The sequence below is a fragment of the Plecotus auritus genome (assembly GCF_963455305.1).
Source record: "Plecotus auritus genome assembly, chromosome: 5".
Taxonomy (NCBI): Eukaryota; Metazoa; Chordata; class Mammalia; order Chiroptera; family Vespertilionidae; genus Plecotus; species Plecotus auritus.
This window is the reverse complement of record NC_137776.1, coordinates 54,435,599-54,449,013: the sequence shown is the minus strand read 5'-3', so window position 1 is coordinate 54,449,013 and position 13,415 is coordinate 54,435,599. Positions and strand designations below refer to the sequence as shown.

Here is a 13,415-nt window from a genome sequence, read left to right as displayed (position 1 = left end):
CCAGTCCCGCCCTACCAGCCACCTTCTAATTAATTTCCTTTCAATGTGCATGAATCTGTGCGTGGGCCACTAGTTATAAATAATGCTGCAATGAACATAGGTGTGCATGTAGTCTTCTGAATCAGTGTTTGGGTTTCTTTGGATATATTCCCCAGAAGTGGAATCTCTGGGTCATATGGCAGTTCCATTTTTTATTTTTTTGGGTAACTTCATCCTGCTTTCCACAGTGGCTGCACCAATCTGCATTCCCACCAACACTGCACAAGGGCTCCCTTTTTTCCACATCCTCGCCAACACTTGTTTGTTGATTGGTGATAGCCATTCTGAAATGTGTGAGAGATATCTTATTATGAGTTTAATTTGCATTTCTCCGATAAGTTATTTGAGCATCTTTTCATACGTCTATTGGCCATCTCTATGTCCTCTTTGGAGAAGTGTCTATTTAGGTTCTTTACCAATTTTTTAAAAATATATTTTATTGATATTTCACAGAGAGGAAGGGAGAGGGCTAGAGAGCTAGAAACATCGATGAGAGAGAAACATCGATCAGCTGCCTCCTGCACACCTCCCACTGTGGATGTGCCCGCAACCAAGGTACATGCCCTTGACCGGAATCGAACCCGGGACCTTTCAGTCCGCAGGCCAACGCTCTATCCACTGAGCCAAACCTGTTTCAGCTTTACCATTTTTTTAATTGAATTGCTTGTTTTTTTTATGTTGAGTTTTAGAAGTTCTTTATAAATTTTGGATATTAACCACTTCTCAGATGTATCATTGGAGAATGTTCTCCCATTCATTGGGTTGTCTTTTCATTTCGCTGATGGTTTACTTTGTTGTGCAAAAACTTTTTAGTTTGATATAGACCCACTTGTTTATTTTTTCTTTTGTTTCCCTTGCCTGAGGAGATATATCACAAAAAAAAAGAATGCTATGAGAAATATCTGAGATTTTACTCTCTCTGTTTTCTTCTAGGATTTTTATGGTTTCGAGTTTTACATTTAAGTCTTTAATCCATTTTGAGTTTATTCTTGTGTGCGGTGTAAGAAGGTGGTCATTTCATTTTTTTTTTTTTTTGCACGTATCTGTCCCTGTTTCCCAACACCATTTGTTGAATAGACTATCTTTACCCCACTCTATGTTCTTGCCTCCTTTGTCAAATATTAATTGACCATAAAGCCATGGGTTTATTTCTGTGCTATCTGTTCCATTGATCTATATGTCTATTTTTTATGCCAGTACCATGCTGTTTTGATTATTATGGCTTGTCATATAGTTTGATATCAGGTAACTTAATTCCTCTTTGTTTTTCTTTCTCAAGATTTCTGTGATTTTTTGGGTTCTCTTTTGGTTTCATATAAATTTTTGGAATATTCGTTCCAGTTTTGTGAAATACACCATTGATATCTTGATAAGAATTGCATTAAATCTATAGATTGCTTTGTGTAATATGGACTTTTAATGATGTTAACCCTTCTGATCCATAAACATGGTATATGCTCCCACTTATTTGTATCTTCTTCAGTTTCTTTTCCGAGTACAGATATTTTACATTCTTAAACTTATTCCTAGGTAATTTTTTTATGCAATTGTAAAAGGGAGTGTTTTGTTAACTTCTCTTTCTGATAGTTCATTACTGGGGCATATAAATGCTACTTGTTCCTGAATATTCATTTGAATCCTGCTACTTTACTGAATGTATTTATCAGTTCTAGTAGTTTTTTGGTGGAATCTTTAGGATTCTCTATATACAATATCATGTCATCTACAAATAATGACAGTTCTACTTCTTCCTTTTCAATTTGGATGTCTTTTTATTTCTTCTTCTATTCTGATATTGTGGCTAGTACTTCCAGTACTATGTTGAATAGGAGTGGTGAAAGTGGACATCCCTGGCTTGTTCCTGATCTTAAGGGAAACACTTTTAGTTTTTGCCCATTGAGTATGATGTTGGCTGTGGATTTGTCATATATGGCCTTTATTACATTCAGGCATATTCCCTCTATTCCCACTTTGCTGAGAGTTTTTATCAAAAATAGTGCTGGATTTTATCAAATACTTTTTCTACATCTTTTGATATGATCATCTGTTTTTTATCTTTCATTTTGTTTATGTGGTGTATAATATTTATTGATTTGCAGATATTGTACCAGCCTTACATCCTCAGAATAAATCCTACTTGATTATGGTGTATGATCTTTTTAATATTGCTGGATCCAGTTTGCTAATATTTTGCTTAGGATTTTAGCATCTATATTCATCAAGGATATTGGCCTATAATTTTCTTTCTTTTTAGTGTCTTTATCTGGTTTTGAAATTAGGATAATGCTGGCCTTGTAAAATGAGCTTGGGAGTCTTCCCCCCCTCTTGATTTTTTTTTTTTTTTTTGGAATAGTTTGAGAAGGAAAGATGTTAGTTTGAAAGTATATTTAATTTTAACAAATACAGAAAATCAGAATCATTGATTTCTAGGCACAACCATATTTTCAATCCAAACTACTATAACTCAGGATCTTTTTCAACCCCATTTCAGAGGCTTACCTCCAAATCCCTTCGATTACTTTCAAAAATCAAGTCCTAAAATTTTTGGCATTTTCACTCTTAATTCTGCTCAAGGTAATTTTCTACAAGTCTGAGGCAATTACAAAGAAAAACCTCTGTCCTATTAATACATATTTCCCATACTTTTTTTTTTTTTTTTTTTTTTTTACTAATTGTTTATATTATTTCTAAAGCTCTGATTTCAATGGAGAGGTGGTCCCAATAGGACAGGAACAAGAATAAAGAAAATTCAAATAAGGAATTCAGAGATAATTCTTTTCTCTGTTCACCTAGCATGTCCATTCTCATCTCACAACCACAAATCTGAAAGCCTTAATGGGGGCTACATTATTATTATTATTATTATTATTATTATTATTATTATTGCTAGTGGCCCAGTGCATGAAATTCATGCACATTAAAAGGGGATTAATTAGCAAGTGTAAACCTATATTTGCCACACCCTGTATATCAAAGCTTATTGCTATTTCTGCTATTGCATGACATTTGGGTATATTTGTATAATATGGCGCCCCCTAATAAATGGATATTTTATAGAATAAAAAAATAAATAAAATAAATAAAATAAAAGGGGATTAATTAGAGGAAATATTTTAATATTGCTATTTGCCCTTTCTCTATAATAGAAGTGTCAGAGATGAATGAAAATTAGTAAAATATATATGAAAATCTCCCTCCTGTCAGAGTCTGGGGCGCGCTGCAGGACCCAGAGTCAAGTCCCCGCCGACCCACGTGCGCCTTGAAATCACCCGAGACCCAGACCCAGCCAGCCCCACCCCCATCAAGCCCCACAGGGTGGGGGGCGCAGCTTCAGGTCCCCTAGTGCAGCCTCAGGTCCCCCAACAAGCCCCGCGGGGTGGGGGGTCGCGGCTTCAGGTCCCCCAGCACCGGCACAAGGGCACAGGGCGCGAGGGCACGAGGGCATAATGACCATTTGCATATTAGCTTTTTATGATATAGGATTTTCCAGAGAGCAGGCAGTTAAGAAACTGACCCGATTCTGTGGTGTGCTGTGCTTTTTTCACAATAAAATTCCTGAAGCCTGGCTTTGAGTTATATCCCTGAGCTACAAAGCATGAAAAGACACAGATGTAGTCAGGATGTTGCCCATTACATGTGTTGGAACTCAAATACCTTCATGTATTGACTATGAAACCTGAAATTTCTGACCTTTGTAAATATTTATAAATATTCAAAATGTGTTAAAAGTTTCACATAGTAATAAGTTATCAGATTTCTGAGTTGAACTTGAACTATTTTTCTTGCCTTTGCCTTCTTTGGTCCCTTAATATTGATCTATGACTATCCCAATGAAAGCACTTACTTTGTCAAACTACTCTACAATTCAATTCTATATCTAAAGTCAATAAATAACGTTTAACTTATTTAAATTTATAAACAGTATTGTGAACTTAGGCTATATGATAATAAACAACCCAAGTTCACTCTAGTATTTTCTAAAAACTAGTTGGTCCTTGAGAGCCTTTTCCAAGGAATTCATTCCTCAGCTATGAATTTTGTATGCAAAGCTGAAGACATTTGGCCCTTTATAAATAGTCATGGGAAACTTCTTTCTCCCATACTTTGAGTTTGTTTTTACTATAACAGATGGGGCGGGGGGGTGGAAGTTAGCAAAGCAAAGTCATAAAAAAAAAGTCTTGCAACAACTATCATACTAACGTTAGGACACTAAAAGCTTAAAGATAAAGATATATCTTTAACAATAACAAAAATACTTGCTGAAAATTATAAAGACCGTTTGCCTTAATACATAAAATAAGTATGGACTCAAAATTTAGATAGAACTCCTTCTACCTTTGATCTAGCTCCTAAGCACATCTGTTTCTAAACATCTTAGCCACATATCAGTCATTTTTCATGAAAGTGTCTCCAGCACAGAAGTTTAGATCTTCTCCTTACAATATATTCCAATATCATATAAATGTTAAAATTCCACAATGCTTGACAAGGGGCCAAATCTAAATTTTCAATTGAAAAAAACACCCACACAACATGTATCAATCACTAATCATAATTCTGCAAAATCTCTTACTATAAGATATATATTGCTTTACACAAACAGACTATAAATCATTTTGTTCCAACTTATTTTCAAGTTCAATATTTAGAGGTCTCCCCAGTAAATAAATTTTAAATTAAATAATCACTATTTCACTTGCCAATTTCATTAGTTAGACCTGGGAGTCAATAAACTTTTTATGCATGGGCAGAAGACAAATATTTTTAGCTTTGCAGGCCATATATTCTTTGTATGAACTACTCAATTATAACGTAAAATCTGGCATACATAATATGCAAATGAGCAGGTATGGCTGAATGCCAATAAAACTATTTACAAAACAGGTAGAGGATTAGAGATTAATATCCAGAATATATAAATATTTCTGAAACTCAAAAACCAAAAAAGCAAACAACAGATTAATAGGCAAAGGACTTAAATAAATATTACTCAAAAGAAGATATATGAATAGACAAAAGCATGAAATGATGCTCAACATCACTAATCATTTGGGAAATGCAAATCAAAACTACATTCACACTCATTAGGATGACCACTATTAAAAAAAAAACCACACATATAATGATGAGGGTTGGCGAGAATGTAGAAAAACTAAAACCCTTGTGACTGTTGTTGGCACTATAAAAATGGTACAGCTACATGGAAAACAGTATGTTGGGCCTCAAAAAATTAAAAATGGAATGAGCAGATGATCCAGGAATTCTACTTCTGGATATATACCCAAAATAATTAAAAGCAAGTTCTCAAATAGATATTTGTACATTTATGTTCCTAGCAGCATTACTCACAATAGCCAAAATATGGAAGCAACACAAGTGCCCAATGACAGATGCATGGATAAGCAAAAATGTGATATATACATACAATGGGATACTATTATTCAGCCTTAACAAGGAAGGAAATTTTGATATATGATACAACATGGATGCATCTTGAGGACTATGCTAAGTGAAATAAGCCAATCACAAAAAAGACAAAATCTGCTTGATTCCATTTATATGAGGTACCTAGCATGGTCAAAATCATAGAAACAAAGTTAGAATGATGATTTCCAGGGTTGGTGGAAGAGGAAAATGGGAGTTTTGTTTAATAGATATAGAGTTTTAGTTTTACAAGATGAAAAGAGTTCTGGAGATAAATGGTGGTGATGATTTCACAATAATATGACTGTACTTAGTACCACTGTACTGTAGATTTAAAAATGTTTAAGATAGTAAATTTTATGTAATATGTATTTTACCACATTTTTTAAAAATTTGAAGAAAAGAAAAAAATACATATAGAGGACCCATTTTGGCACAATTTGCTGGGCTATAGTTTGCTGACCAGCAACTTAGGCTATTACATTCTAAATATAATGTTTTAAAGTTAGCATCACAGTACCGTTTCTATACATACATTATGTTCCTTTTTTCTCCCTGCATAGTTACAGATAATTTTAGTACAGCCCTTAATATCAGAAATCAATCTACCAGTACCTAGAAAAACAAGTTTTACATAAAATAAGGGCTCACAAGTTATGACTAATTAATTAAATAAAAGCAGTAGTCTCAATAACATGAAGCTTGTCATTTATTATTATATAAATAAGCCTGGCATTTCAATAATAAAGTAAGGTACCCTCTAACGCATTCAGAGGAAATTAGACTTTACAGAAAAAGTTTAGCACTGTCTTAATAAACATTTTCACTTTTCTTATTTGGCAATCAAAAATCCTACTTTTGAAATTACACTGCAAATGACTTTAATAGTTGCCTTGTGGCAAAAATATGTACAGATTGTCATATGACAAAAGAAGACTGTCAGTTTACTGAGTTAAATTAAATCATCCCAAGCACATGAAAATGTTAAACATGATTCTGAAGACATAAACCAAATATTTAAGTTCTTTTCAAATGCTGAGCACTGGGCTTCTTTTGCATTAGAATTTTTAGGAGTTTTTAAATAAATAAAATATAAACATGATTTTAAAAAAAATTAAGACAAGGCATTCATAAAACCACTTTAAGTTAAAATATTCTTTCTTAAAACTATATTTTTATTTATTTTATTTTATTTATTTTTGTTAATCATCACCTGAAGATATTTTACCATTGATTTTTTTTTTTTTTTTTTTTTTTTCTAGGAAGAGTGGAAGAGAGAGGGAAAGACAAGGAGAAACATCCATGTGAGAGAAACACATTGATTGGTTGCCTGCTGCAGGCCGGGGATGAGCCTGCAACCAAGGTACGTACCCTTGATCAGAATGGAACCTGGGACCCTTTGGTCCACCAGCCTACTCTCTATGCACTGAGCCAAACGGGCTAGGGTTATTTTTATTTATTTTAGAGAGGAAGAGAGAGGGAGAGAGAGATAGAAACAATAATGATAAGAGAGGATCATTGATGGGCTGCCTCCTGCATGCCTCCTACCGAGGATCAAGTCGGAAACCTGGGCATGTGCCCTGACCAGGAATTGAATCGTCACCTGCTGGTTCACAGGTTGTTGCTCACCCACTAAGCCACACGGGCCAGGCAATACAAATATTCTTTAGCAATTCAGTATAACCCATGGTAGCAGAAATACTGGTGACAACAGGCCTGGTGACGAAGAGCATAGGCTTGGGGATCAGAACTTGTTTCTATTACTCTTTCATCCCTTCGAGTTGTGTGGCCTTGAGTAGCTTAAGCAATTAGAGCCTCAGTTTCCACAATTGAAACACAGAGTTAATATACTTCCTCAAAACGAAGTAGCAAATTTTTTAAAAACAATAATACTATAAGGCACCTCAACGCATCTTTAATTTTAAAAGGCAAAATAAAGCTGAAATTTGTTATCTTGAGTTCCCAAAAATGATTACCAGCAGTCTCCATTTCCTTCCATAGCTTCATCTCCATCACGCCTGTTGATATCTACTTCACCAAAGATCCTCAGAGGTATTTGCATATTAGAATCACCTGAGCAGCATTTAAAACCTCTCCATGCCCTTATCCCAGGCCAGCTAAAACCAGAATAGATAGGATTGTGAGAGCATGGGTATTAGTATTAAAGGTCCCCAGATAATTCTCATGTTGAAACCTCAGCTAAGGCATTCAATTCTAAGTAGTCAATAAATGTTAGCTACCAAGAACTTAGTTTACATAATCAGTGAATTTTAGAACCAGTAATACCCTATCTAATAAAGATGGAATATGAAAATTGACCATCATGCCATCACAAAGATGGCGGCGCCCACAGCAGAGGCGGAGTTTCCGTAACACACGATAGCTATGCCCACAGCGGAGGCCAAGTTCCCCTAACAAGCCTTAACGAACAATCAGCAGGGATCTGAGGCTGCACCCCCCCCCCCCCCGGCGGGTATTGACAGGGGATCTCAGGCTGCACCCCCCACCTGGCAGGGCTTGACAAGAGTGGGGCTGGCCGGGTCTAGATCTTGCCCAAAGGGTGTGGGTCTGGCTAGGTCTGGGTCTCATGCGATTTTGAGGCACCATGAGTAGGCAGGGACTTGTCTCTGGGTCCCGCAGCACGTCCCATACTCTGACAGGTGGAAGATTTTCATATACATTTTACTAATTTTATTTCATCTCTGACACTTCTGTTATAGAGAAAGGGCAAATAGCAATATTAAAATATTTCCACTAGTTAATCCCCCTTTTTTTTTTTATATTTTATTGATTTTTTACAGAGAAGAAAGGAGAGGGATAGAGAGTTAGAAACATCGATGAGAGAGAAACATCGATCAGCTGCCTCCTGCACACCTCCCACTGGGGATGTGCCCGCAACCAAGGTACATGCCCTTGACCAGAATCGAACCCGGGACCCTTGAGTCCACAGGCCGACGCTCTATCCACTGAGCCAAACCGGTTAGGGCAGTTAATCCCCTTTTAATGTGCACGAATTTCATGCACCGGGCCACTAGTATCCACATAAAAGCTAAAGAAACAGCTGCTGCTAAATCACTCCTTAATGTTTATATCCACCACCTTCAATTAACTCCCTAGGTCAGTGGTTGGCAAACTCATTAGTCAACAGAGCACCAAACCGCGGCTCACGAGCCGCATGTGGCTCGCGAGCCGCAGTTTGCCGACCACTGCCCTAGGTCCAAAGCTGAAAAATTATAAAGTGGTACACTTTTTTTCCCACTGACCATTCTTGAAAATTTGTTTCAGAATCAAAACATTAAGGTTCCTTGCCCTAGCTGGTGGTGCTCAATGGTTAGAGCATGAGTCTGTGCAACTGTGCACTGGAGGGTCTCAGGTTCAATTTCTGGTCAAGGGCACTTACCTGGGTTGCAGGTCAAATCCCTGCCCTTGGTCCAGGCTCCTGGGAGGCAACCTGTCATATAGGTGTTTTTCTCTCTCTCTCTCTCCTCTCTCTTTGTCCCTCTCCCCACTCCATTCCACTCTCTCTAAAATCAATGGAAAAAAATATCCTCACTTCTCGGGTATTAAAAAACAAACAAACAAAAAGAAACATTAAGGTTCCTCAAAGCAAGGTCAACTACATGTTGACATTTAAATTCCAAAGAGGTTTATTTTATTTTATTTTTAAGCATATCTAGTACATGGGCAAGTAAAAAACACAAGGACTAGTAGCTCTAAAGCTAAGGTGCCCAAGGTGACTCTTTGAAATTTAAATGTATAATATTGTGTTTAGAAAAAGATTTAACAGCAATTAATGCAATGAACTAGGCCAGTGGTCGGCAAACTGCGGCTCGCGAGCCGGCTGCGGTTTGCCGCTCTGTTGACTAATGAGTCTGCCGGCCACTGAACTAGGCAACTAGTTGTATTTTTCTTGGTATTGCCACTAATTTGCTAGGAGACGTTTGCAAAGTCACTCAGTGTCTCTGGGCTTCAGATTGTCATTTATAAAATATAGTTGCATTAAATTTCTTTAAAAATGACCTGTTACAACAATGGAAGGCATGGAAAATTACAGAGAAATTCTATAGAGCAGTAATATACAAGATTAAGGATTAAACTAGCACTAGCCCTTGTAGGCTATTACAGTCATGAGTCATGATTTAAGTAGTTTTATAGCAAGGAATTTACTTCTCAAACCTAATGATTTATTATAACATATTGACTGAGCTTGCTCCCTGCCACTTCCCAAATACCTATGCCTAGGATATTATTTTTCACAGTTAAAAACCTTTTTAATGTCTTAGGTTTTTAAGAAAACAACAAAAGCAATACTAAATACTGAATGTTCAATAAATACCATGTAATTGGCACTTGGGATACACCACGGGACAAGATAGATAAGTAAAAGAAGGCAAAATAGAGAAGTACTTTTTTGTTAATACTTTTCAGATACTGATAACTTTTCTGAATAGAAAAATATAAGGTAAAATGATACAGTAGGGTGCTTTTAGATATATTGAAGCATTATTCCAGATGTCCCTCTTTAAATTTGGAGAGGAGAGGGAAAAATTCCTTAAAAGTATTTTCTTCATATTTGATAAATTAGATAAAAGTTTTGTGTATTCTTCTAAACAAATAACTTATTAATTAAACCTTTAAATGCTCAAAAGTAAAATCTGAAGTATCTTAACAATAGCCAGGCTTATCACTAGAAAATTCTTACCATTCCTTCATCTCAGACCCATCTGATCTCACCTATTTTACTCAAAAGTATTAACTGATTTCTGAACACCCATAAGTATATTTTGTGTAAGTGCATATGCTGAGTTCTTTTTTAAGTACTTTAACCTATCCATTTTCAAATCCACCGATTTAATTATATCTTATTTCATGGTTCCTTACTACATCTCAGTATTCCTGAAATATGTCTCACCTTCAATTTATATAACTCTGCAGCTCCATTGAGAGGCTCATGCTATGATTATTATTATCTTTCTATCAATGTATTTCTTTACCCATAGATCCTAATGTGAGAATATATGGAAGAATATATGATAATATCTAAACAACGGGAAAAAAATGGTGAAAGGACAGAAATGGAAGTCAACAGTAGTACCGCTACTTGAAAAGGGAAGATAATTCTTTGGAACAAAATGAAAGAATTAATTCATGCACTACGTAAGCATTATGCTAAATATATTTTCTATTAGTCATGTTGCTTTGAGACTTTCCCATGTTTCCTCTAGACAACTGCCAATGCTCGAATGGTCTCTGATGAATAAACATGCTGTGACTTGCTTCTACGGAAACGTCTGTCATGCTCCAGGGAAAAAATGACTTCTCTACTCTTAAATCAGGAAAATTGCACACTCTCATTCACAGGTTACAAAGTCGATTTTTCCTTAATGTTTCTTTCCTGGGATGTTTCTATTCTTTTTAGGGCATTTCTGCGTTCAGAGTATCAGCAAAGAATCTGAGTTGGGGGAACACTTGTAGGAAAAAGTTACACTGCATCAGAGGGGTGTCCCCCACTTCAGAAGCTCAACCAGCACCCGCGACAAGCCTTCACTGTTTACCAAGACGAAGGTTATTTTCAGGTTCCCCCCATCTCTTGCGGAACTACCTGTTCTCGTTACTGTTTACCCAAACGCTTAGCAAGGTGATATTAGCATATCTGGCAGGAAGACATGCCTCACTTAATATTAACTCACCATGTGACAGCCCCTTCACCTCCAATCTCTCCTCAAACACGTGAGGATACAAAGAAAAGTATGGTTGTTTGCAGTCTGACTCCGCGCTAGGCTTTGGCACCAGTAATTGGTCACAGGCACACACACCCCCAATCAGAGGCGCGCACCCCGCCCGGTCCCGGAACTGTCAAGCGGGCTGACAGCTGGCACACCATCCGGTGGCCCTCCAACCGCTCGCAGAGAGCCCCTTCCTTAGTCACCTTGACATTGCTCACCTGCCCGGGCCTCAGCTCTCGTGCAAGGAAACTTTTTCCTCCTTCCCAGGAGCTCAGTTACAGGTATCGCCCGCCGCTCTCCCAGAGCCCCAACAAGGGGCCCTTTGTTACCATTTTTGCTCCCGGACTCCTCGCCCCGTCCCTGGCATTCAGCTGCTCTTCAGCAGCTCCGAGCAGCCCCAGTAGGAAAGCAATGAAAAACTATCAGGGCCCCCACCCCGGGCGGCCTCCGAGGAGGCCGGAGGAAGCAGCCTCCTCGGCCGCGTGCGTGTTGGCCAGAGTCAGGCCGCTGGCACAGCAGCGAGTCGCCAGCCAGGTGAACGCGCGGAGCCCCTCTGCCCTCGCCCTCCCCGCCGTGGGCGGCGCGGCACCCGGCTTACCCGGCTGGGGCGGGCGGTGTCGGCACCGCCGGGGCGTCCTGCGCGCTCGGGGCTCGGCCGTCCATCACCCTGCGGACCGCTGCGCGGGCTCCCGCTCCCAGGCGGCGCGTCACTGCTGGAGGGGGAGAGGCCAGCGGTCAGGGCGGGACGCGCGCCTTCCCAGGCCTGAGTGAGGCTGGCCGCGCGTCAGGAGCCCGCCCGAGCCGCCCCTACCCCGGCCGGCCCGCCTCCGGAGTGCGCTTCCACCTGCGGGCCCGGCTCCCAGCCCGCGGGCGCCTGGAGCCGCGGCGGCGGGAGGAGGTGCTGCAGCCCCCGCCCCTGGGTTGACTAGGGAGCCATTTGGCGCCTCTCGGGGAGGGAGAGCAGCACAGGCTGGAAGGAGGAGGAGCGGGGCAAGGGGCAAGGCGCGCGGGCTCGCCGCCACGCCTGCAGCGCACCCCCGGGCGGACAAACTAAACGCCCAGGGACGGAGAAAAGTTGGGAGGGTGTTTTTCTCATTCCCATCCAGGGCTCCTACTTTCTGTTCAGAAGGAGACAGTGGCTCGCCTATTCTCTCCCGTGGCTCCCTGCCCCACTCTTCCCTTCCCTGGGCCGTGCGCTTGCAGTTCGACGCTCAAGCCAGGACTTGAAGGAGGAGAAAGCCGCAGCTTCCCCGAGGCTCAGCCAGCGCGGGCCGGGCCGGGGCAGAGCCTCCCCCAGCCCCGCGGGCGGGTGGCCGGGCGCTCGCTGGGCGCCGCGGAACCTCTCCCCAAACCAGCTCACTCACCCTGCCCCATGTCCCTGCCCAGAGCCCGGGAGCTCGCCGCCACCTCCGCCGGACGGCCACCCAGAAGTGGCGGCGAGGCTCCGTGGCATCAGAGCGAGAGAGGCAGCGAGCCGGAGCGAGAAACGGGGCGGGATTGGACGGGGACAGAATTGGAACTTCCTTCTCCCAGGGTTTTTGGGGCTTTGGGGTCCGGCTGGGAAAGGCGAATGGAAAGGAAGCTGCCAAGCGGGGTGTTCCCATTCCCACCGCTAGGGCGTCGCCTGAGAAAACTCGGCACGCCCTGGGCGGACAGGTAGGGAGGCAGGGACTGTACCTGCCCTGTGAGGACCCCAGGGGAGGATCCCTGCGACTGCAGAAATTCGTAAACTCACAGAACAGGGCCTGCAGCTAGCCCTCCCTGATGTCTGATCTTCCACGTCCAGGGTGTTATTTTTGTTGTTGTTTCAACCTGACCTCTAAGATTGCTATCCTGTTAAAAACATACCTGTGACACTGTGATCTATCTAATGGTGGCAGAATTAAGCTTGCCCTATCTTCAGAGGCATCTTTCTTACTTTATTACTTTCTTTTCGCCTGTAACAGCTATGGCATGAGGACTGGACAATAGGATATCTGAGGACAATCTATAAGTTAAGAATCAAATGATAAATCTTATTCACCTCTTGGAAGTGAGGAATAAAGGGACCACAGACGCAGCTGCGCGCTTGTTTGTAAGGTTTAGTTCCCACGTGGATGCTCTTTAGGTGACTCTTTACACCTGACAAACAGGTACATTTGCATATCTTTATATTATCATAAGTGTCTATTGTATTGTGCAAGCCATTTTTGATGGGTCCAAAAACTTACTTTTAAAAAATAATGT

General features: G+C 40.5%; 1 protein-coding gene across 4 annotated transcripts in view; it reads right to left on the bottom strand.

Moving 5' to 3' along the window:
- COBLL1 (cordon-bleu WH2 repeat protein like 1) overlaps positions 1 to 12,701 on the bottom strand; it is a 157,275-nt gene extending 144,574 nt beyond the window's left edge. Inside the window, exons 1-2 of one of the 4 annotated variants that reach the window (XM_080669244.1) lie at positions 12,554 to 12,701; positions 11,788 to 11,902 (exon numbers count right to left, since the gene is read on the bottom strand). In XM_080669244.1, the coding sequence (XP_080525370.1) occupies positions 11,788 to 11,902; positions 12,554 to 12,563 (125 nt within the window). In that variant the 5' untranslated portion in view covers positions 12,564 to 12,701. Of the gene's footprint in view, positions 1 to 11,787; positions 12,058 to 12,553 lie in introns of those variants that run through there. The other 3 variants (XM_080669245.1, XM_080669246.1, XM_080669247.1) reach the window with 3 other exon arrangements.
- Positions 12,702 to 13,415: the final 714 nt, after the last annotated feature.